The sequence below is a fragment of the Cricetulus griseus genome, chromosome 7 (assembly GCF_003668045.3).
Source record: "Cricetulus griseus strain 17A/GY chromosome 7, alternate assembly CriGri-PICRH-1.0, whole genome shotgun sequence".
In the NCBI taxonomy this organism is placed as follows: domain Eukaryota; kingdom Metazoa; phylum Chordata; class Mammalia; order Rodentia; family Cricetidae; genus Cricetulus; species Cricetulus griseus.
The window spans coordinates 8,073,888-8,098,569 of record NC_048600.1 but is presented as its reverse complement, the minus strand read 5'-3'; the positions used below and the strand labels follow the sequence as shown (position 1 = coordinate 8,098,569).

General features: G+C 42.6%; 1 protein-coding gene across 1 annotated transcript; it reads right to left on the bottom strand.

The window, feature by feature from the left end:
• Positions 1–2,283: 2,283 nt before the first annotated feature.
• On the bottom strand, positions 2,284–3,742 carry LOC100763873 (phosphatidylserine synthase 2). Its single transcript, XM_035447546.1, is given in 3 exon segments — positions 2,284–3,321; positions 3,397–3,679; positions 3,681–3,742. Coding segments are annotated over 3 exon segments (1,383 nt in total).
• Positions 3,743–24,682: the final 20,940 nt, after the last annotated feature.

Here is a 24,682-nt window from a genome sequence, read left to right as displayed (position 1 = left end):
CTTCATAGTCATAGAACCCTGACTAAGACATTGACCATTGTCTAGTCTCATCCCTGAGCATGTAGTAGTAAACTTTGTCTGTCTTCTGTAGTTCCCCTGTGACTCATTTGAATTATTTTGACATCAATCATAAGGATATGGGAGTTGAAGGGAAGAATCTGCCATACCAGATTCTAGTGACAGCAGCAGAGGTTAAAGCCTAGGACTGGACAGCGAATAGCAAGGGACCACTGCCTGTGTCTCTGTCCATGGAATGCTGGCTTTCTTGGCTGGTCCACGGAGAAGAAAGAGGTTCTCTGTGGACACAGAGTAAGGAACACATGTTTCCCTTTCTAGAAAAAGGCCAGAGAGCCCAGGAAATGCAGTTAGATCAAAGACAAAATGATACCAGAGGCTGAGACATGTGTCTTATGATCTCAGGAGGCAAAGCTCCAGCAAGACCCAGGTGCAAGCACAAAAGGGGCAAGGAAAGACTCACGATGGACACGAGGCTGGCATCATCTCTGGAACCTTGGCCCCATTCTGACTCACTGCTTACAGGGGTCTCGTGTTTTCTGATCTCTAGATAACAGAGCCATATCTGCTTGTGTTGGCTCAAAGGTAAGCTACTGTGCATCGTTTTATATCTCACGAAGAGTTATGATTCTAATTGATCAAGATATTGCTCTCTTCTATTTATTTTGGCCGCAGAGAAGCTAAGTGAAGAGAGCTGACTGCTTTTAGCAGCAACTTCAGGGAGAAATTAGAATGACAGAAACGCAGTTACCGTGGTACTTCCCACGATTAATAAAACCCACGGGAAACATGCCCTTTGCAAGGAAATCAACATGTTTGAGAAAATCCAAAACCAAACAATTATAAATCACAAAGTTTCGTATACTTTTACTTGACTAGAGGGGGGAATGTCTTCAATAAATAATAAATCTAAGCAATCAACCAAAACCATGTTTCACAGCTTGAGCTGTCTCTTCAGTGGAAAAGAATTCTTTGAGAATTTCTTTTGAGCCATCAACTGATCTTGATTTCAATGCCCCCCCCCACCCCGAACCTCAGGGAAAATCCTCTCCTAAGTCTAGTTGTCGTATTCTCTCTGGCCTTCAACATTCAATACCTTCCTTGATTTCCTCTTCCCTACAACTAGTAAGAAAAATCCAGAAACCCAAGCAACCAGTCCACACTGATTATTAATTGCCTGTCTTCTAGCTTGTCCTGTCTGTGTGTATATGCCCCAGAGCAGTTCTTCAGCTGTCCACAGGTTCTCTGTGACCATCAGGAAAAAAAAATGAGTAAGCAAACAAACAAATAAAGGAAGAAAACCCACAAAGCTCTTATGTGTCAAATTAATTTGGAAAACTCTGACACGGGCAGGAAAATGGTCACATCTTCATACAAATTCAGTTTCTCCTACATTTATTTTGTCACTATTATGACTTTTGACTACTTCATATAATAGATGTTTGTCTAACAACTTCTTGGGGTACTGTTTTGGTTGAAACAGTATCTAAGTGATCTGATTGCATTTGATACTTGCAGTGGGTTAAAGAGTAAGCCCCCACAGACATAAGAAGTCTAAATTTAGGCACTTGTGAGTATGACCTCATTTATTTATTTTTTTCACTTCATCATCACTTTATTTGTTCTGTTTGCTCAAGAATATGACTATAAACTCAGGGAGCCATGGTGACAACACAACCCTAGCACCTGTGGTACAGGTCTCCAAGTTGGACTCTCTGACTTGATATCCCTCAAGAGGCCCTTCTGGTGACCCCCCTCCATTACACACCCTTCAGCTTAGAGCCCTGGTTAAGGAAGGCTCCAAAGGAAACGGCTCAGTACTGACTCCAGACCCACAACTTTGCGACCATCTTGGTGTTGTAACATCTTTCACTTCTGCTGCTGCAAGTTGGGTGAGGCCACAGGGCTCATGGGGCTTCTGTTTGCCCCACGGAGGGTAGAAAAAGAGTACTGACATGCCTCTCCTGGCCTGTGCTGAGACTGAACACAGGAGAGACCATGGGCCAGTGCCTTGGCTGACCAGGTAGAAGGACAGGGCAGGATCCTTGCTCTAGAGCAAGCTCCAGGCTCACTGATGAGCTCACAACCCTGGAGACGAGTCAGGAGCCAATATGTGCACACACCTACCTGCACACAAACATGTACACTCAGGTGCTCCTGGTGGAGTTGGGAATGGGCCCCCCACCTCCTCTGAAGCAGGGAGCATATAAGGACAGGAGAAATGGGACAGCCCTATGGCAGGCACAAGGCCAGTAAAGAGGGGGAGGATCATGAAGCGGCTGAGGCCCCCTCCTTTTCAGCAGGTACACTGTCATTGGTGGTCCCCTCTTCCTCTGCAGTCCCAGTCCCTAGCAGGTCATCATCCGGCCCTGGGTGCCAATCCCCATTGTTAATGGCTCTGCCCTGGTGACTCTCCTTGTACCTCATGGTGATGTCCCGCAGAAAGAAGCGCCAGACAGTCCACGTAAGCACCAGGATGGAGCCAAGAGTCCAGCACTGGGAGATGTAGAAGGGCAGTGACAAGGTGAGTGTGTGCGGGTCATACTTCACCACGATGAGCAGCTCTGTGACTGTGATGGCCGCCACCAGCCAGGCCTGCTGGCCCAGCTTCCTGTGGGGCTTCAGTTCATCCATGAAGTCATAGATCTCACGCATGGCCACACCACCCACGTTCACGAAGAAGACCAGGCGCAGGAGGACCAGGTAGTGTTCAGGGGGCATCCACAGCACAAACTTTAGGTAGAATGTGTTCAGCTCTGCCAGCAGGAAAACCAAGATGATGCCACACATGGCCAGCCAGCGGTGCAGACTGGAGGCTGGCTTCCACTCAAAGTGTACCCAGCTGTAGGGTGTGAACTGAAAAGCAATCCTCTTCATCCTGCCCTTGTAGGTTGGAATGTTCCAGAGGCCCTGCCACTTATATGTCTTCAAGGACAGCCACTCGAGCATCTTCATGCCACAGTAGATGCCCAGTCCGTTGCAGATGAGTACGTCCATGATCCAATGATCCCACCAGCACTCGCTGAAGTTGGGCAGCTGGTGCTCCAGGCTGTACTCCAGGAACTCGACCATCACACTGACGACCATGCACATCCACCAGTCGCGGAGCATGAGGGTCTTCAGATACCAGCCAATGAAGTGTGCAGGAACAAAGCCATCCAGCTTGTCCCGGATGTTGTGGAAAGGGTCAGTCTTGTTGTCAGCATCATAGATGAGGCAGTTGCCCCCGTAGTCCCTCTCTGGCAACGGGACTCCCAGCCTCGGATCCACATACTTCAGAAACTGCCGGCCATCCTGGACTGTCTGCTAGGGCTGGGGGGTGGCTCAGTAGTAGAGCGCTTGCCTAGCATGCAGGAGGCCTGGGTTCCGTCCCCAGCACTGGAAGAGGATGAAGATGAGAAACAACTCGTAGACCACACTAACACACAGCCAAAACCACCAGTAAGCTGGATGAGGTCTGGAAAACGGCCCGTCTTTGGCTTGTGTGACTCCAAAACATAAGAAAACCAAAATACTGGCCACAATACCTCTCTTAGTGTTGTAGGCTGTAGCCTGAGGGGTTTCTTCCAGGAGAGTCACATAGCCCAGTGAACATGTGAGGATGAACAGCACAGTTAAGATGTGGGCACGCCAAAAAAAGGTGTTGGTGCCATAGTCGTAGAAGGCCCTCGAGAAGCGGCGACCCGGACCCCGAGCCTCTGGCGACTCTGAGCTCGGCCCTCCGCATGGCATCCAGCCTGCGCTGCCCTCCAGGCTGTGGGCGGCGGGCAGGGGTCGCGCTGCAGCCCCTCAAATTTTTTTTATTAGTTCAAATTAGGAACAAGCTTGTTTCACATGTCAATCCCTTCTCCCTCTCCCTCCCCTCACCCTACCCCTCCTCCCCCACCCCCCACCTACCCCCACTCCCATCCACTCCCCAGGCAGGGTAGGGCCTTCTACGGGGGCTCCACAAAGGTATGACCTCATTTATACAGAAGTTCTTTGCAGGTAGAATTAATTAAGGATTTCAAAATGAGACCACCCTGGTTTTAGAAGAACCCTAAATCCAATGGCAGTGACTGTTACACTAGCAGTGTAAAATGTTCCCCCCACAGGTGCATATTTTGACCCTGGTCCCATCTGGTGGTGCTGTTCGGGTTGGGGGTAGTGGTGGTGGTGGTAGTGGTACCTTTGGGACACAGTCTATAGCTAGCAGACTTATGCCACTTGAGGCAGGTCTTTGGAGTTAGAATCTGACACTGTTTCTAGTCGCGCTCTGCTTCCTGACCTACCAAATAGTGAACAACTATGCTGCAAGGTCCTGTTTTTCCATATGTAGCTACCCCAGCCACCATGCCTGTCCTATAGATGGGTTGTTTCCTCTGCAACTGGGAGCCCAAATAGACCTCCTTTCTCTTAAATATTTTTGTCATGTATTATGTCTAGTAATAGGAAGATATATCTAAGTGTTTTCTTTGGGTCAGAAATGGGGAGTAGTCTCAGACTTTAGGCAAAAGAAGACCCTGCAAACAGGAGCTATGCTACAAGAATTCAGCACAATACAGGAGTCACCAGATGCTGGAAAAGGCAAGGAGAGTATTTCCTTTAGAGACGTTGGAGGCGTATACTTGGACTTCCGATCTCTATGACACCCTAGAGGATGTTTTAAGTTACCCGGTTTGTGGTACATCCTTGTAACATATACCAAGAGAATGAATATAATATAAACCTTCATTTTTTTTCTTCTTGTCGTTAAGGTCCAGTACAATTTTTATTAGACTTTAAGAGAAAACCATCAAGGTAGAGGAGCTGCAAACCCTGGCAGCTGCCAGGAGAATGAGATGGGGAAGTGAAAATGAGAAAGCCATGTAGTTTGTAATGGAGCTCGGTAAGTATCCATGTAGCAAAAAGATGGGGAGGTGATTTCAGAGAAAGAGTAAAACAGCCCTGAGAGTTAGCGAAACACTGTTTAGCCTTTGGCCAGGGCTTGAAAAATTCAGGCTAGAGAAAAATTAACAACAACAAAAGGTATGCTTTTATGAGCCCTAACTTAGACATGTCAATGGGCTGCATGGCAGAGGCTCCACAGTGTTGTACTCCACAGTATTACACATAGCCTGTACCGAGAAGAAAAAACACATTATTTCTTTAAGGGGATATTAATTCTTCTCATTAATTCCTCCTCTGGGTGGCTTGGGATGTCAGGTCTTCACCCAGAGATGGAACTTAGAACAAAGCCTAAATAAATTAACCTGTTTTTTTTTTTTTTTTAAATGGTTCTCACAGGCCCATAGGGAATGTATGTGGGTGTGTGACCTTGTTGGAGTAGGTGTAGCTTTATTGGCATCACTAGGGGGTGGGCTTTGAGGTCTCACAAATTCAAGCCAGGTCTAGTAGCTCACTCCCTGCTGCCTGTGGATCCAAATGTAGAACTCTCAGCTACCTCTTCAGCATCATGTCTGCCTACATGGAGTCCTGCTTCCTGCCATGATGATAATGGACCTCTAAACTGTAAGCCAGCCCCAATTAAATATTTTCCTTTATAAGAGTTGCCATGATCATGGTGTTTCTTCACATCAATAGAAACCCTAACTAAGATATTGTTCATATGGTAATTTGATTTTCAAGGAATGAAAAAGCTAAGTGTTTGTATTTCTTTTTTTTAATTTTAATTTAATTAGAAAGAAAATTATTTTACATGTCAACCCAGGTCCCTCTCCCCCGCTTCTTCCCCTGCCCCTCCCAACTAACACCTTACCTATCCTATACCCTTTCTGCTCCCCAGGAAGGGTGAGGCCTTCCATGGGGGGGGTCTTCAAAGTCTGTCATATTCTTTGGGATAGGGCCTAGGCAAACCCCCTTGTGTCTAGGCTCAGGAGTATCCCTCCATGTGAGATGGGCTCCCAAAGTCCACACCTATGCTAGGAATAAGTACTGATCTACTACAGGAGGCCCCATAGATTTCAGAGGTCTCCTCACTGAAACCCACGTTCCTGGGTTCTAGATTAGTCCCATGCTGGTTTTCCAGCTATCAGTCTTGGGACCAAGAGCTCCCTGTTGTTCAGGTCAGCTGTTTCTGTGGGTTTCACCAGACCCCTTTGATCATCACTCGTCCTTCTCTGCATCTGGATTTCAGTTCAGTTCAGTGTTAAGATGTGGGTATCTGCTTCTACTTCCACCAACTGCTGGATGAAGGCTACAGGATGGCTTATAAGTCAGTCATCAATCTCATTATCAGGGGAGGGCATTTAAGGTAGCCTCTCCTCTGTTGCTTAGATTGTTAGTTGGTGTCATCTTTGTAGCTCTCCAGACATTTCCCTAGTGCCTGATTTCTCTCTCTTTTTTCTTATTAGTTCAAGTTAGGGAACAAGCTTGTTTCACATGTAAGTCCCTTCTCCCTCTCCCTCCCCTCCCCCACATCCCTCGTCCCCCACCCCTGACCTACCCCCAACCCCATTCACCCTCCACTCCCCAGGCAGGGTAGGGCCCTCAACGGGGGCTCTGCAAAGTCCACAAAGTCTTCCTGTGCTGGGCCTGGGTCCTTCCCCATGTGTCCAGGGCCAGAGTGTATCCCTTCATGTGGGATGGGCTCTCAGTGTCCCTTCTTACACCAGGGAAAAATACTAATCCACTACCAGAGGCTCCCTAGAGTGCAGAGGCCTCCTTATTGACATCCATGTTCAGGGGTTTGGATCAGTCTTGTACTGGCCTCCCAGACAGTATTTGGGGTCGATGTGCTCTCCCTTATTCAGGCCAGCTGTTCCTGTGGGTTTCTCCAACCTGGTACAGACCCCTTTGATCTTCATTCCTCCCTCTCTTCAACTAAATTCCAGATTTCAGCTCAGTGTATATCTGTGGATGTCTGTCTCTGCTTCTATCAGCCACTGGATGAGGGCTCTAGGATGGCATAAAGAGAAGTCATCAATCTCATTTTAGGGGAAGGGCTTTTAGGTTATCCTCTCCACCACTGCCTGGATTGTCAGATCGTGTCCTCCGTGTAGGTCTCTGGAGATCTCCCAAGTTCCAGATCTCTTCTCGGACCTATAGTGGCTCCCTCTGATATGGTATCTCTCATCCTGCTCTCTCTCCTTTATTCTTCCCCTGACTCAATATTTCTGCTCCTCCATTCCTCCATTTCCTCTCCTGCTCTTATTGTGGCAGCTCCCTCTCCCCTATCCTCATGCTCCCAATTAGCTCAGGAGTTCATGCCACTTCCCATTCCTGGGATCCATTTATCTCTTAGAGTCCTTCATGTTTCCTAGTTTCTTTGGTGAAGAGGATTATAGGCTGGTAATCCTTTGCTCTATGTCTAAAATTCATATATCAGCGAGTACATACCATGTTTGTCTTTTTGTGACTGGGCTACCTCACTCAGGATGGTTTCTTCTAGTTCCATCTATTTGCCTGCGAATTTCAAGATTCCATTGCTTTTTTACTGCTGAGAAGTACTCCATTGTATAAATGTACCACATTTTCTCTATCCATTCTTCGTTGAGTGGCACCCAGGTTGTTTCAGGTTCTGGCTATTACAAACAATGATGCTAGGAACATGGTTTGTCCTTGTATGAACACGCACTATATGGGCATATACCCAAGAGAGGAATGGCTGGATCTTGAGGTAGACTGATTCCCATTTTTCTGAGCAACTGCCATACTGATTTCCAGAGTGGTCTTACAAGTTCACACTCCCACCAGCAATGGAGGAGTGTTCCTTTTTCTCCACATCCTCTCCAGCATAGATTGTCATTGGTATTTTTGATTTTAGCCATTCTGACAGGTGTGAGGTGGTATCTCAGAGTTGTTTTGAGTTGCATTTCTCTGATGGCCAAGGATTTTGAACACTTTCTTACATGTCTTTCAGCCATTTCAGACTCCTCTGTTGAGAATTCTCTATTTAGTTCTGCACCCCACTTTTAAATTTCATTGTTTTGTGTTTTGGTGGCTAGATTCTTGAGCTCCTTATATATTTTGGAAATCAGCCCTCTGTCAGATGTGGGATCGGTGAAGATCTTTTCCCATTCTGTGGGCTGTCGTTTTGTCTTACTGACTGTGACCTTTGCCTTGCAGAAGCTTCTCAGTTTCAGGAGGTCCCATTTATTAATTGTAGACCTCAATGTCGGTGCTACTGTCGAAATGTTCAGGAAGCAGTCTCCTGTGCCAATTTGTTCCAGGGTAATTCCCACTTTCTCTTCTAGAAGATTCATTGTGGCTGGATTTATGTTGAGATCTTTGATCCATTTGCACTTAAGTTTTGTGCATGGTGACAGTTATGGATCCATCTGCAATCTTCTGCATGTCTGAATCCAATTGTGCCAGCACCATTTGTTGAAGATGCTATCTTTTTTTCCATTGTCTAGATTTAGCACTTTTGTCAAAAATAAGGTGTTTGTAGGTGCATGAAAACCCTGTAGGATATCAGGGTTTTTCAATTTGATTCCATTGTTCCATCTCTCTATTTTTGTGCCAATACCAAGCTGTTTTCAGAACTATGGCTCTATAGTAGAGCTTGAAGTCAGGGATGGTGATGCCTCCAGAAGATCCTTTATTGTAAAGAGTTGTTTTGGCTATCTTGGATTTTTTGGTTTTCCATATAAAATTGAGTATTGTTCTTTCAATGTCTGTGAAGAACTGTGTTGGGACTTTGATGGGGATTGCATTGAATCTGTAGATTGCTTTTGGCAGGATTGCCATTTTTACTATGTTGATTCTACCTATCCAAGAGCATGGGAGATCTTTCCATTTTCTGGTATCTTCTTTAATATCTTTCTTTAGAGTCTCAATGTTCTTACAGTACAGGTCTTTCACTTTTCTGGTTAGTGTTACCCCAAGATATTTTATGTTGCTTGTGGATATTGTGAAAGGTGATGTTTCCCTGATTTCTTTCTCATTGGATTTATCATCTGTATATAGTAGGGCTTCTGATTTTTTTTTTTTTAGTTAATTTTGTATCCTGCTACCTTGCTGAAGGTGTTTATCAGCTGTAGGAGTTCCCTTTTCGAGTTTTTCGGGTCACTAATGTAGACTATCATGTCATCTGCAAATAGTGAAAGTTTGACTTCTTCCTTTCCAATTTGTATCCCTTTGATCCCCTTTTCTTGTTTTATTGCTCTAGCTAGAACTTCAAGTACAATATTGAAGAGATATGGAGAGAGTGGACAGCCTTGTCTTGTTCCTGATTTTAGAGGAAACACTTTGAGTTTCTCTCCATTTAGTTTGATGTTGGCTATTGGTTTGGTGTATATTGCATTTATCATGTTTAGATATATTCCTGTTATTCTTGTTCTCTCCAAGATCTTTATCATGAAGGGATGTTGAATTTTTTCAAAGGTTTTTTTCAGCGTCTAGTGAGAAGATCATGTGGCGTTTCTTTTTTAGTTTGTTTATATGGTGGATTACATTGATGGATTTTCGTATGTTGAACCATCCTTGCATCCCTGGGATGAAGCCTACTTGATCATGGTGGATGATTTTTCTGATATGTTCTTGGATTCGGTTCGTCACTATTTTATTGAGTATTTTAGCATCGATGTTCATGAGGGATATTGTTCTGCAGTTCTCCGTCTTAGTCATATCCTTGTGTGGCTTGGGTATCAAAGTGATTGTAGCCACGTAGAAAGAGTTTGGCAATATCCCATCTGCTTCTATTATGCGGAACAGTTTGAGAAGTACTGGAATTAGCTCTTGTTTGAATTTCTGGTAGAATTCTTCAGTGAAGCCATCTGGCCCTGGGCTTTTTTTGGTTGGGGGGCTTTTGATGATTGCTTCTATTTCATTGGGGGTTATAGGTCGATTTAAACTGCTTATCTCTTCTTGTTTTAATTTTGGTAAGTGATATCTATCCAGAAAATTGCCCATTTCCTTTAGATTTTCCAATTTTGTGGAGTACAGGTTTTCAAAGTACGACCTGAAGATTCTCTGGATTTCCTCAGTGTCTGTTCTTATATCCCCCTTTTTGTTTCTGATTTTGTTAATTGGAATGCTCTCTCTCTGCCTTTTGGTTAGTTTGGCTAGAGGTTTGTCTATCTTGTTGATCTTCTCAAAGAACCAACTCTTTGTTTCATTGATTCTTTGTACTGTTTTCCTAGTTTCTACTTTATTGATTTCAGCCCTCAGGTTGATTATTTCCTGGTGTCTACTCCTCCTTGGTGAGTTTGCTTCTTTTTACTCTAAAGCTTTCAGTTGTTCTGTCAATTCTCTAATGTGACTTTTCTCCAGTTTCTTCATGTGGGCACTTAGTGCTATGAACTTTCCTCTTAGCACTGCTTTCAGAGTGTCCCATAAGTTCGGTTATGTTGTGTCTACATTCTCATTAAATTCTAGGAAGTCTTTAATTTCTTTCTTTATTTCTTCCTCAACCCAGGAATGGTGCAATTGGGTGTTATTCAATTTCCACATTAAGGCTTTCTGCAATTCATATTTCTGTTGAATTCTAGCTTTAATGCATGGTGATCTGATAAGATACAGGGGGTTATTTCAATTCTTTTGTAACTGTGGAGGTTTGCTTTGCTGCCAACTATGTGGTCAATTTTATAGAAGGTTCCATGTGGCGCTGAGAAGAAGGTATATTCTTTTGTATTTGGATGGAATGTTCTATAGATATTTGTTAAACCCAGTTGGGTCATAATTTCTGTCAGATCCTTTGTTTCTTTGTTAAGTTTCTGTGTGGTGCTCCTGTCTAGTGGTGTAATGGGGGTGTTGAAGTCTCCTGCTATAAGTGTGTGTAGTTGTATGTGTGGGTTGAGCTTTAGTAATGTTTCTTTTGCAAATGTGGATGCCTTCGTATTTGGGGCATAGATGCTCAGGACTGAGACTTCATCTTGATGGACTTTTCCTGTGATGAGTATGAAATGCCCTTCTTCATCTCTTTTGATTGATTTTAGATTGAAGTCCAATTTGTTAGATATTAGGATTGCAATACCTGCTTGTTTCTTGGGCCCATTTGATTGGAAAATCTTTTCCCATCCTTTTACTGTGAGGTAATGCCTGTCTTTGAAGTTGAGGTGCGTTTCTTGTAAACAGCAGAAGGATGGATTCTGTCTTCGTATCCATTCTGTTAGTCTATATCTTTTTATGGGTAAGTTAAGAACATTGACATTTAGGGATATTAATGTCCATTGTTTGTTGGTTTTTATTTGTTTTGGATTTACTGTTGGTGGTGTCATCGTGTGTGGATTTCATCCTCCTGTTTCTTTTTGTGTTTGGTAAAATTAGATTATCTATTGCCTGTGTTTTTGTGAGTGTAGTTATGTTCATTGGGTTGGAGTTTTCCTTCCAGAACCTTCTGTAGTGCTGGATTTGTGGATATGTATTGTTTAAATCTGTTTTTTTTTTTTTGTCATGAAATATCTTGTTTTCTCCATCTATTGTCATTGAAAGATTTGCTGGGTACAGTAGTCTTGGTTGACATCATGCTCCTTTAGTGCTTTAGGGTATCTATCGAAGACATTCTGGCTTTCAGAGTTTCCATTGAGAAGTCGGGTGTGTTCTGTTTGGTTTGCCTTTATATGTTACTTGGCCTTTTTCCTTTGCTGCTCTTAATATTTTCCTCTTCATTCTGTAGATTTGGTGTTTTGATTATTATGTGTTGGGGGGACTTCTTTTTGTGGTCCAGTCTTTTTGGTGTTCTGTAAGCTTTTTGTACTTTCATAAGCATATCCTTCTATAGGTTGGGGAAGTTTTCTTCTATGATTTTGTTGAATATGTTTTCTGTACCTTTGAGCAGTGTTTCTTTACCTTCTTCTATACCTATTATTCTTAGGTTTGGTCTTTTCACGGTGTCCCATATCCTGGATATTTTGTGTTACGGATTTGTTGGACTTGAGGTTTTCTTTGGTTGATGAATGTATATCCTCTAGCGAGTCTTCAATAACTGAGATTCTCTATTTCATCTCTTGAATTCTATTAGTTATACTCACATCTTTATTTCCTGATCATTTATTCAGGCTTTCCATTTCCAGCATTGCCTCATTCTGTGTTTTCTTTATTGTGTCTATTTCAGCTTTCATACTTTGAACTGTTTCAAGAGCTTCCTTCACTTGTTTGGTTGTTTTTTCTTGGGTTTCTTTAGATTCTTTAAGAGATTTGTTTATTTCTTGAATTTTTTGGTTTGTCTTTTCCTCCATTTCGTGTAATTTTTTGCTTGCTTTTTCTTCTATTTCTTTAAGGGATTTTCTTGTTTCCTCTTTAAAGTTCTCTATCCTCTTGCTGAGATAATATTTGAGGTCCATCTCTTCTTCATGCTCTGTGTTGGGCTTTTCTGATCTTGCTGGTGTGTAGTCCCTAGATTCTGGTGGTGTCATATTGGTCTTTCTGTAGTTGAGTGGTTTCTTATTTTGTCTTCTTCCAATATCTTTTTCCAGTGGGTGCAGGTGGGGTCTTTCTTTCTCCTCTTGTGACCCAGTGGTGTGTGTCGGCCAGGGATTCAATGTCCGCAGCTCTGGATGGTCTTGCCTCTCCTGCTAGTCTCCTCACTCTGAAGGAGTTAGCCCTCCATAGGGGTCAGGTTGGTGGAACAGGAAGCCCTGATTTTTCTTTAAACCTATAATGTCTCCCTCTATTATATTATCTATTATCTTGCTCTCTGCTTTCCCCAAATCAACCTCCCTGTCCCATCATGTCTTCCTCACCACTGCTCTTCTCCCCTTCTCATTCTCCTAGTTCCCTCTCCCCTCCCCACATACTCCCAATTTGCTCAGGAGATCTTGTCCTTTTCCCCTTCTCCAGGGGACCATGTATGTCTCTCTTAGGGTCCTCCTTGTTTACTAGCTTCTCTGGCAGTGTGGATTGTAGGCTAGTAATTTTTTTCTCTATATCTAAAATCCACATATGAGTGAGTACATACCATGCTTGTCTTTTTGTGACTGGGTTACCTCTTCTAGTTCCATCCATTGCCTGCGAATTTAACTATTCCATTGTTTGTTTGTTTGTTTTTTTCTGCTGAGTAGTACTCCATTGTGTAAATGTACCACATTTTCTCTATCCATTCTTCAGTTGAGGGGCATCTAGGTTGTTTCCAGGTTCTGGCTATTACAAATAATGCTGCGATGAACATCGTTGACCAGGTGTCCTTGTTGCATGAATGTGCTTCTTTTGGGTATATGTCTAAGAGTGGAATTGCTGAATCTTGTGGTAGACTGATTCCAAATTTCCTGAGGAATTGCCATACAGATTTCCAAAGTGGCCGTACGAGTTTGCACTCCCACCAGCAGTGGAGGAGTGTTCCTCTTTCTCCATGTCCTCTCTAGCATAAACTGTCATTGGTGTTTTTGATTTTAGCCGTTCTGACAGGTGTAAGATGGTATCTCAGAGTTGTTTTGATTTGCATTTCCCTGATGGCTAAGGATGTTGAACATTTTCTTATGTGTCTTTCAGCCATTTTGGATTCCTCTATTGAGAATTGTCTATTTAGTTCTATACCCCACTTTTTAATTGGATTATTTGGTGTTTTGGAGACTAGCTTCTTGAGTTCTTTATAAATTTCGGAGATCAGCCCTCTGTCAGATGTGGGGTTGGTGAATAGCTTTTCCCAATCCATGGACTGTCATTTTTTGTCTTGTTGATTGTCTCCCTTGCCTTACAGAAGTTTCTCAGTTTCAGGAGGTCCCATTTATTAATTTTTGATCTCACTGTTTGTGCTACTGGTGTCATGTTCAGGAAGCTATCTCTTGTACCAATTCTTTCAAGGGTATTTTCTACTTTCTCTTCTAATAAGTTCAGTGTGGCTGGGTTTATGTTGAGGTCTTTGATCCATTTGGACTTGTGCATGGCAGTAGACATGGCTCTATCTGCAGTCTTCTACATGTCAGCATCCAGTTATGCCAGCACCATTTGTTGAAGATGCTTTTTTTTATTCCATTGTATAACTTTAGCTTATTTGCCAAAAATCAGGTGTTCATAGGTGTGCAGGTTAATATCAGGGTTTTCACATTGTTCTACCTCTCTATTTTTGTGCCAATACCAAGCTGTTTTCAGGACAATAGCTCTATAATAGAGCTTGAAATCAGGGATGGTGACCCAGCCTGTCTTTCTAAGGAAGTGGGAGATGGGATCGAAAGCGTCAATCACCAGAGTCTACTGTAACATTTTTCTTTCTAAAGAGTTAACCTTAAAATAATTAAGAAATGAAAAAAGGTGTCAGTTCCCAAATACTTATGACATTTTGGCCTCTTGCCAGTATAGGATCAAATAAATTTCCAGTGTATGGGCCAAGTGCTTGAATGGAGAGGACCCTGTCTCTAAATTGCCTGTCCCATGTCTATCTCCCGTCAAAATTCCCCTCTCTGCACAGGTAATGCTAACTGGCATTGGGAAATATGAACAATGAACAATATTACTACTTTCTTCTGACTGAGGTGTGGTAGTGGGAAACCTCTCTAATTACCCATAGAAGGAACCTCAACAGTATATCTGTGGTTTCATTTGTATAACATCCAGTTATAGTGAAATGTCTTTGACTGGTACCTGATCCAGGCAGGAAATGACATAGCAGGGAGACTCATGCATAAACAAGAGAAGAAGGTAGTGGGCCCCTTCTCTCTTCCTCCAGAGTCACCATGTGATCCCGGGATAAGGAGACCAATGGAAGGCATCCGATAAGATAAGTCTTATAAAATATATAATTTTATTATAATTAAGATATAATTAAGAATGAGCTAACAGATGAGAAACCTAGTCATTGGCTAAGCAGCATTTGTACCTAATAGAAGTCTCTGTATATTATTTGGGGCCCTAACTCAAGTCTCTGTATATTATTTGGGGTCCCAACTCAGCGGGCAGAACTCAGGCAGCTGGTGGAAAGCGCCCACGAGGTGGTAGGGCTTGGAAGGCTTTTGGTGGAAAGATTTATCGTAACAGGTACCTGCCTAGAGATGTGAGGGAGAAAGGCAGAGCAAGAGGAGACAAAGAGAAATGGCCATTGAGTAATTGGGGCTGTGGCTCTTTTGTTTGCAATTATCACATCTGTACTGTTAAGTTTTTTCATGTAACCATTGTCTACTAAATGAGATTCTCAGGAGAGGAAAGAACGAGGCTTTGATAATGGGCAGAGTGAATGTTCAGTAAGCAGTTGCTGAATTAGCAAATAAAACACTAAATGAGTGAGAAAATAAAATAAGTTAGTGATCAGGCCACACTGAGGCTGGTCCAGTTAAAGATATTGGAAATCTGTTCCTTGTAAGATATGAGGACCACAAAATCTTACTTCCTCTAGTTGCTGAAGGTGCTTGACATGGTTTCCAGACACACTCAATGAAACCAGCTCTGGCTATTTGAGGCCGAAAGAGTTTGCTGCAATTAAGTGATGATTCATAAACTCTGATGAGATTGGAAACAACTCATATGAACCTGCAGCCAATGCAGCAGCCACATCTATGTGTCAGCAAATCTTCTATACCAGGGGTTGGACAGCAACCGCCTCTGCAAGTCACTTGTCAATGCCATTTGTTCACCACCAACACCAGGATAGCTTCGGTGCAGCCTCCACATTTTAGAACATCCAGCTTCATTTTCAGAGTCTGATGTAAAATCAAGGCAAGCGAGTATCTGCTTTTCCATATTCATTAGTAGGAGATAACTCTTAGCTATAGTTAAGGGGCAAGTATTAGAGAATACAAAGGTTAATAGCTGTTTACTGTAGGCTATTTGACTGCACAATGTTTTTTGTCTCTTATAATAATAAAAAATGCACCTGTCTGTTGCTGTTAGCTGATCCCATATAGGTGAATGTATGGTTAAGCCCAGCGACAGCCCAGCCTCTTGTTTCTACAGTGTCCTAACTCAGTATTTTCAATAAAATTCTAATGGGTACTGTCACCGTCGTATCACAGTAGTGGAAAGGGAGAGGAAAGAAGGGGAAACCATAGAAGTAAGTAAAGCCACACAGCTGTAGTCCTTGTTTCTATGACTACCAATAAATGCACAGATAATGCTTTTTTGCTTTCTCCACTTTCTGCTTCATGTTTGTTTTGTGTTTAGCCACACCAGATGTTCAGAATTCTTTTTTTTTATTAGTTCAAATTAGGAACAAGCTTGTTTCACATGTAAATCCCTTCTCCCTCTCCTTCCCCTCACTCTGCCTACCCCACCCTGACCTACCCTCCACCCCATCCACCCTCCACTAACCCAGGCAGGGTAGGGCCCTCAATGGGGGCTCCCAAAGTCCAATACTTCATCCTGGGCCTAGGCCCTTCCCTGTGTGTCCAGGGAAAGAGTGCATTCCCTCATGTGGGATGGGCTCTCAAAGTTCCTTCTTACACCAGGGAAAAATACTAATCTACTACCAGGGGCTCCCTGGAGTGCAGAGGCCTCCTTATTGATCTCCATGTTCAGGGGTCTGGGTCAGTCCTATACTGGCCTCCCAGACAGCATCTGAGGTTGATGTGTTCCCCCTTGTTCAGGCCAGCTGTTTCTGTAGGTTTCTCCAACCTGGTACCGACCCCTTTGATCTTTATTCCTCCCTCTCTGCAACTGAGTTCCTGAGTTCAGTTCAGTGTGTATCTGTGGATGTCTGCCTCTGCTTCCATCAGCCACTGGATTAGGGCTCTAGGATGGCATAAAAATTAGTCATCAATCTCATTTTAGGGAAAGGGCATTTAGGTTATCCTCTGCACCATTGCCTGGATTGTCAGTTCATGTCATCCTTGTAGATCTCTGGAAGTCTCCCTAGTGCCAGATCTCTCCTCGCACCTATAATGGCTCCCTCTAATATGGTATCTCTCATCCTGCTCTCCTCTATTCTTCCCCCGACTCAATATTTCTGCTCCTCCATTTCCTCCTCTCCTCTCCTCTTCTCCTGCTCTAATTCTGGCAGCTCCCTCTCCCTTACCCTCTTGCTCCCAATTAGCTCAGGAGTTCCTGCCCCTTCCCATTCCTAGGGTCCATGCATTTATCCCCTAGAGTACTTCATGTTTCCTAACTTCTTTGGTGAAGAGAATTGTAGGCTGGTAATCCTTTGTTCTATGTCTAAAATTCACATATAAGTGAGTACATACCATGTTTGTCTTTTTGTGACTCGGTTACCTCACTCAGGATGGTTTCTTCTATTTCCATCCATTTGCCTGTGAATTTCAAGATTCCATTGCTTTTTTCTGCTGAGTAGTACTCCATTGTATAAATGTACCACATTTTCTTTATCCATTCTTCAGTTGAGGGACATCTAGGTTGCTTCCAGGATCTTCTGGTGGTATCACTATCCCTGACTTCAAGCTCTACTATGGGATACATTCACCTATATGGGATCAGCTAACAGAGCCATAGTTCTGAAAACAGCTTGGTGTTGCCACAAAAATAGACAGATAGACCAATGGAATCGAATTGAAAACCCTGATATTAACCCACACACCTACGAACACCTTATTTTTGACAAAGATGCTAAATCTATACAATGGAAAAAAGATAGCATCTTCAACAAATGGTGTTGGCACAACTGGACTCGGATATGCAGAAGATTGCAGATAGATCCATACCTGTCACCATGCACAAAACTTAAGTGCAAATGGATCAAAGATCTCAACATAAATCCAGCCACAATGAATCTTCTAGAAGAGAAAGTGGAGATACCCTTGAACGAATAGGCACAGGAGACTGCTTCCTGAACATTTCAACAATAGCACAGACATTGAGATCTTCAATTAATAAGTGGGACCTCCTGAAACTTCTCAGCTTCTGTACGGCAAAGGACACAGTCAGTAAGACAAAACGACCACCCACAGAATAGGAAAAGATCTTCACCAACCCCACGTCTGACAGAGGGCTGATTTCCAAAATATACAATGAACTCAAGAAGCTAGCCACCAAAACACCAAACAATGAAATTAAAAATTGGGGTGCAGAACTAAATAGAGAATTCTCAACAGAGGAGTCTGAAATGGCTGAAAGACACTTAAGAAAAATCCTTGGCCATCAGAGAAATGCAACTCAAAACAACTCTGAGATACCACCTCACACCTGTCAGAATGGCTAAAATCAAAAATACCAATGACAATCTATGCTGGAGAGGATGTGGAGAAAAAGGAACACTACTCCATTGCTGGTGTGAGTGCAAACTGGTAAGACCACTTTGGAAATCAGTATGGCAGTTGCTCAGAAAAATGGGAATCAGTCTACCTCAAGATCCAGCCATTCCTCTCTTGGGTATATACCCAAATAATGCACGTTCATACAACAAGGACATATGTTCAACCATGTCCATAGCAGCATTGTTTGTAATAGCCAGAATTCTTTATTAGCATTATGTATCTCAATTTATGAATAGTCTAGACTCTAATTAAGTGCTTGACTTCTTGTGCATTTTATGAATGAATATGGAAATAGCATAAGATTCCTCAGAGAAAATAATCCCAAGTCTGGTGGTAATAAGAACTACTTGTTATGATCAGCATGGCAGCATTCCTTTCTTTATGCTTTTATGCCTATGGGACACCAAATAGCATTTCTGTGGTACCAGAGTCATACATATCTCCAGTGCAGGCTACCACCAAACCCACCACAGAGTAAATGCAGAAGACAGAATGCACATTATAAATGGGTTATTAGGAGTAGTATTGAGGGATGTTCCTGCTCTCTGTTTATTAGTTTGAAGAGCCATATATTTTTGTCTAGGGAAGAAACAGCAGTATATAATAGCTTTGTTTAGAGTAGTATATATTTCTGGCATTGGCAAGTACTTCAGTCTCACAATCTGCTGTCTACACTGTGAATCTTTAGCAGGCTATCCTAAGGTCAGCCACCTCTGGGTGGTACTATACATTGGAAAATTGGTAAAATTGGTTCACTGACATATTCATTTTATAGCGAAGTGATTCCCTTGACCTAAAGTAGTAGTACGTATTGTACTGTAATGATGATTCTTGCATTAGGTAAATCTGTGTTGACAAAGGCATGAAGTTAGTGGTATTGTGGTCAGTGATGGCAAATTTAAACCCAGAGAGAATTGGGTTAAGGTCATTACAAGTACCCCCCTCCCTTTCCAGGTAAATGGGAAATGGTTGAATCAAAGCTGCTGGGAGGCTGGTCAGTCTTCTTGGAGCATGGTGCTACATAATGGAACGTTGTGTTCTTAGGGAATAGAAGGTATGTTCTGGACTCCCCAGCAGTGCCAGTCTTAGTGAGAGGATGTTCATATTACTGAGTAAGTGCCTTCTCCATGCTCCTTGGCTCATGAACCCACTGAGTAATCAGGTGATGATGGGAAAGAGACAAATACCAGTTGATAGAAAGCTTCTTCCCCAGGGGGGTTCTTCTGGTTACCATTCATATGGAGGCAAACTGACCATGTCCATTTTGATAGGCCCATTTTCAAAGATTGTTCCACAATCTTTTTCCCCCCCTGAAAGCCCAAAAGAATGCTATCCTTGAAAGTTCCTGGTATTTTCCTGAACTGTTAATCACTGACCACATGTTGATACAGACTCTTATTTTAGGTCTTTGCTTCCAGGCAAAATGGCCCCACCGGAAGAAATTCTCAAAAGCCCACTTACACAGTAGTGTAATTCTAGTGCTAGGAGATTTAACACAATGGTTTGCAACACAAGTTCAAAACACCTCTTGGCAAACTGGTCATATAGCACTCTTCTCTAAACTTAAAAATCTGTCACTGCAGAGGTTGTAACAAGCTGTGGGATTGAGGCCTGAAGAGTGAGCACATCAGAAATATGAGCCACCCGCTTGCTTCTTCAGGAGTTACTAAAGCCTAATTTCATTCACAACATGTGCATCTGACAATGGGGTACTGCTGGGAATACCCATGTTTATGGATTGCTGGCATCCAATAACACCAAGGTCCTTTATCTCCTCGTTTCTATGATGAGATATTCAGTGACTACTAGGGCTTGCCAGTGAGTCAAGAGCTTTCATGACAAGGAAATGCTTATTTAAGCAAGAATCCCACTATTTTATTGCAAAGTCCTAGAGCCACTTTCCCTACCAGAGATATTGAAACAACCCTTACAATGTCCCATTCCTCTCCCGACAGTTCAAGCACCTTTGACCTTCTGAGCAAGAACTCTGCTGGGTATCTGGAGTCCACTCACTGTACACTCTGGAAATTCTAGTAAATATCACAAATAGTCTTATTGTTGTTTCATTTCCACCCTCCCTCCCTCCCTCCTCCCTCCCTCCCTCCCTCCTCCTCCTCCCTCCCTCCCTCCCTCCCTCCCTCCCTCACCTCCCTCTTCTTATTTTACTTTTCTTTCTTTTTGACATGCATTTGTTGAGTTAGACTTACCCATCTATTTGGTATGGTCCTAGACACTTTCTCCACAAGTTATTCAGACATCACTCTCATCATGTCTTTCATGACATTATAGCAGTCAACACTTAACTCATCTCCTCATGGAAGTGACTGTCCTATTATGGAGTACTTAAGTACATCATTAGATCTACTACATGGCTTGAGTGCAAACCGATAGCTCTATCTACTATGTGGCTTGATGTTAGTCACAAACTTTCTAAGTGGAAGACATCTGGGGAAGCCACATACCCTTCTTGTTAGTAGAAGTGCCACTTTAAAGTTGAATGTGCTTTGGGGTTTGGACCTCTGCTCAAACTAGATTTTAGGGACAAAAGGGTGGGTAGCTAGGACTTGGGATTCAAACTTAATTTGCCCTACAGATTCTATCTCTGAAAGCAGGACATATGTTTCTGTCTATCACAAAGCCCTCTTCCAAAGCTGACCAGAAGGGCTCAGTGGGCCATTTGACCCACTGAAGCACAAAGGATATACTGTAGGAGAAGGATGTTCTCTGGTATCTTATTCCAGCCTGGAAAGCTGTTGCATGCTGGGCAGCTTTAAGTTTATAGAGTTATAGATTCCCCTTTTATGGGTTTACTCAGTTATTATACTCCATTTATCCTGCTCAAAATACTTTCACTTTCTTAATTTCTCTTCTGACAAAAGGCTACCCCCTCCATAACACACCATTTGCACATGTTCATTAACTAATTTCATGTGTTTTCTGGTCTTATGAACTTCTCAGCTGGCCTTTCTTTGCTCTATGGGAAGTGCCATTTCTGTTATTATAGCATTTTCGCTCATTGTCACACATTCTCTTCAGTTTAGACTCTATTTTGTGACTTTCTGAGGCCCCAGCTATCGTGTGTTATTCTCAGAGCAGTCTCAGCAGGCCCCTGCTGCCTCTTTGCTGAGTGCAATAATATAATTTTGGACATGTACCCAAACAGTGGTATTAGTTTTTCTCCCTGGACAAGCTTATATTACCGACTTCTTTCTAATTTGCTATTCTTGTTTGCCCCTCGGTGCCTTTTATCATTAATAGTTCCCTATTTCTTCCAGTCCCTTGGGCATGGTGAGTGTTCAATTGAATGAGTTAGCATTTTTTTTTAAACACTGAGTTTTGTGCAGCTTTGTTTTCCCTGTGTTTCCAAGCTGATTTCATGAGGTTTTTGGCATTACTTTTGTCTTTGATTATGGGTATTTCAGCAGCTCTCAGATTAATACTATCAAGAAAATTTCACTGGCTTGCTGATCATGCTTTCTTCCAGATATTTATTAAATATATGAAGACTTCAGCACACCTTGATTCATTTCAATCTCACATAAATATTCAAGGCAAGATGAGCAACACCCCTGTATGTATGCCTGTCAATTCTATTGATAATTTCTTTTGCATGTCATCTAAATCTACTGATTTATACACAATAGTTTTCTTTCTTTTTTTCCAACTTTTTATTTGAATTAGAAAAGGACTGTTTTACATGACAATCCCAGTTTCCTTCTCCCACTCGTCCTCCCCTAACCCTCCCCCCAACTAAAACCTTATCTGTCACATATCTTTTCTGCTCCCCATGGATGGTGAGGCCTTCCATAGGGTGTCATAAGAGTCTTTTGTATCCTTTGGGATAGGGCCTAGGCCCATGCCCATGTGTCTTGGCTCAGGGAGTATTCCTCTATATGGAATGGGCTCCCAAAGTCCACACCTATGGTAGGGATAAATACTGGGCTTCTACAGGAGGCCCCATAGATTTCTGAGGTTTCCTCACAGAAACCCATGTTCCTGGGGTCTGGATCAGTCCCATGCTGGTATTCCAGCTATAAGACTGGGGAGAAAGAGTTCCTGGATGTTCAGGCCAGCTGTTTCTGTGGGTTTCACCAGCCTGGTCTGGACCTCTGTGCTCTTCACTGGTCCTTCTCTGCATTTGGGTTCCAGTTCAGATCGATGATTAGTAATGGGTGTCTGCTTCTACTTCCACAAGCAGCTGGAGGCATATAAGTCAGTCATCAATCTCATAATCAGGGGAGGGCATTTAAGGTAGCCTCTCCTCTGTTGCTGAGATAGTTAGCTGGTGTCATCTTTGTAGATCTTCAGACATTTCCCTAGTGCCTGATTTCTCTGTAAACCAAAAATATCTACCTCTATTATGATAGCTCCATTCTTGATATCGTGTATTTTACCCCTGATTCATACTTTCTGCTCCCTCATGTCCTCGGCATCCCTCTTCTTCTCCCCTTTTCATTCTCCTAGCTCCCTCCCCCCTCTTCCCGTGCTCCCAATTTGCGCAGCAGATCTTGAACCTCTCCCCTTCTCCAGGGGACCATGTATGACTCTCTTAGGGACCTCCTTGTTTATTAGCATCTTTGGCAGTGTGGATTGTAGGCTGGTAATCCTTACACTATGTCTAAAATCTGCATATGAGTGATTACATATAATGTTTGTCTTTTTGCAATTGGGTTACCTCGCTCAGAATGGTTTCTTCTAGATCCATCCATTTTCCTGCAAATTTCAAGATTCCATTGTTTTTTTCCACTGAGTGGTACTCCATTGTGTAAATGTACCACATTTTCTCTATCCATTCTTCGGTTGAGGGGCATCTAGGCAGCTTCCAGTTTCTGGCTTTTACAAATAGTGCTGCTATGAAAATTGTTGAACATATGTCCTTGTTGTATGAATGTGCTTCTTTTTGGTATATGCCTAAGAGTAGAATTGCTGAATCTTGTGGTAGACTGATTCCCTTTTTTTTGAGGAGTCACCATACTGATTTCCAAAGTGGCTGTACAAGTTTGCACTCCCACCAGCAGTGGAGAAGTGTTCCCCTTTCTCCACATCCTCTCCAACATGAACTGTCATTGGTGTTTTTGATTTTGGCCATTCTGACAGGAGTAAGATGGTATCTCAGAGTTGTTTTGATTTGCATTTCCCTGATGGCTAAGGATGTTGAACACTTTCTTATGTGTCTTTCAGCCATTTTAGATTCCTCTATTGAGAATTGTCTATTTAGTTCTGTACCCCACTTTTTAATTGGGTTGTTTGGTGTTTGGGGGACTAGCTTCTTGAGTTCTTTGTATATTTTGGAGATCAGCCCTCTGTCAGATGTGGGGTTGGTGAATAGCTTTTCCCAGTCTGTGGGCAGCCGTTTTTTCTTGCTGACTGTCTCCTTTGATTTACAGAAGCTTCTCAGTTTCTGGAGGTCCTTTTTATCAATTGTTGACCTCAGTGTCTGTGCTACTGGTGTAATGTTCAGGAAGCATTCTCGTGTACCAATTAATTCAAGGGTATTTCCCACTTCTAATAGGTTCAGTATAGCTGCATTTATGTTGAGATCTTTGATCCATTTTGACTTAAGTTTTGTACAAGGCAATAGGCTTGGGTCTAACTGCAGTCTTCTACATGTCTGCAACCAGTTATGCCAGCACCAGTTTTTGAAGATGCTCTCTTTGTTCCATTGTATAAATTTGGATTGTTTGCCAAAAATCAGGTGTTCATAGGTGTGTGGTTTAATATCAGGGTTTTCAATTCTATTCCATCGGTCTACCTGTCTATTTTTGTGCCAATACCAAGCTGTTTCCAGGACTATAGCTCTGTAATAGAGCTTGAAGTCAGGGTTGGTGATGCTTCCAGAAGTTCCTTTATTTTATAGGGATGTTTTGGCTATCCTGGGTCTTTTGAATTGTTGAGAATTGTTCTTTCAAGGTCTGTGAAGAATTGTGTTGGGATTTTGATGGGGATTGCATTGAATCTGGAGATTGCTTTTGGCAAGATTGCCATTTTTACTATGTTGGTCCTACCTATCCAAGAGCATGGGAGATCTTTCCATTTTCTGGTATCTTCTTTAATTTCTTTCTTTAGAGACTCAAAATTCTTATGGTACAGATCTTTCACATTTTTGGTCAGTGTTACCCAAGGTATTTTATGTTGTTTGTGGCAATTGTAAAGGGTGATGTTTCTCTGATTTCTTCCTCCACCAATGTGTCATCGGTATATAGTAGGGCTACAGATTTTTTTGAGTTAATCTTGTATCCTGTCACTTTGCTGAAGGTGTTTATCAGCTGTAGGAGTTCCCTGGTAGAGTTTTTCGGGTCACTAATGTAGACTATCATATCGTCTGCAAATAGTGAGAGTTTGACTTCTTCCTTTTCGATTTGTATTCCCTTGATCTCCTTTTGTTGTCTTATTGCTCTAGCTAGGACTTCAAGGACAAATTTGAAGAGGTATGGAGAGAGTGGACAGCCTTGTCTTGTCCCCGATTTTAGAGGAATTGGATCGAGTTTCTCTCCATTTAATATGATGTTGGCTGTTGGCTTGCTGTATATTGCTTCTATTATGTTGAAGTATGTTCCTGTTATCCCTGATTTCTCCAAGACCTTTATCATGAAGGGGTATTGGATTTTGTCAAAGGCTTTTTTGGCATCTACTGAGATGATCATGTCGTTTTTTCCCCCTCAGTCTGTTTATAT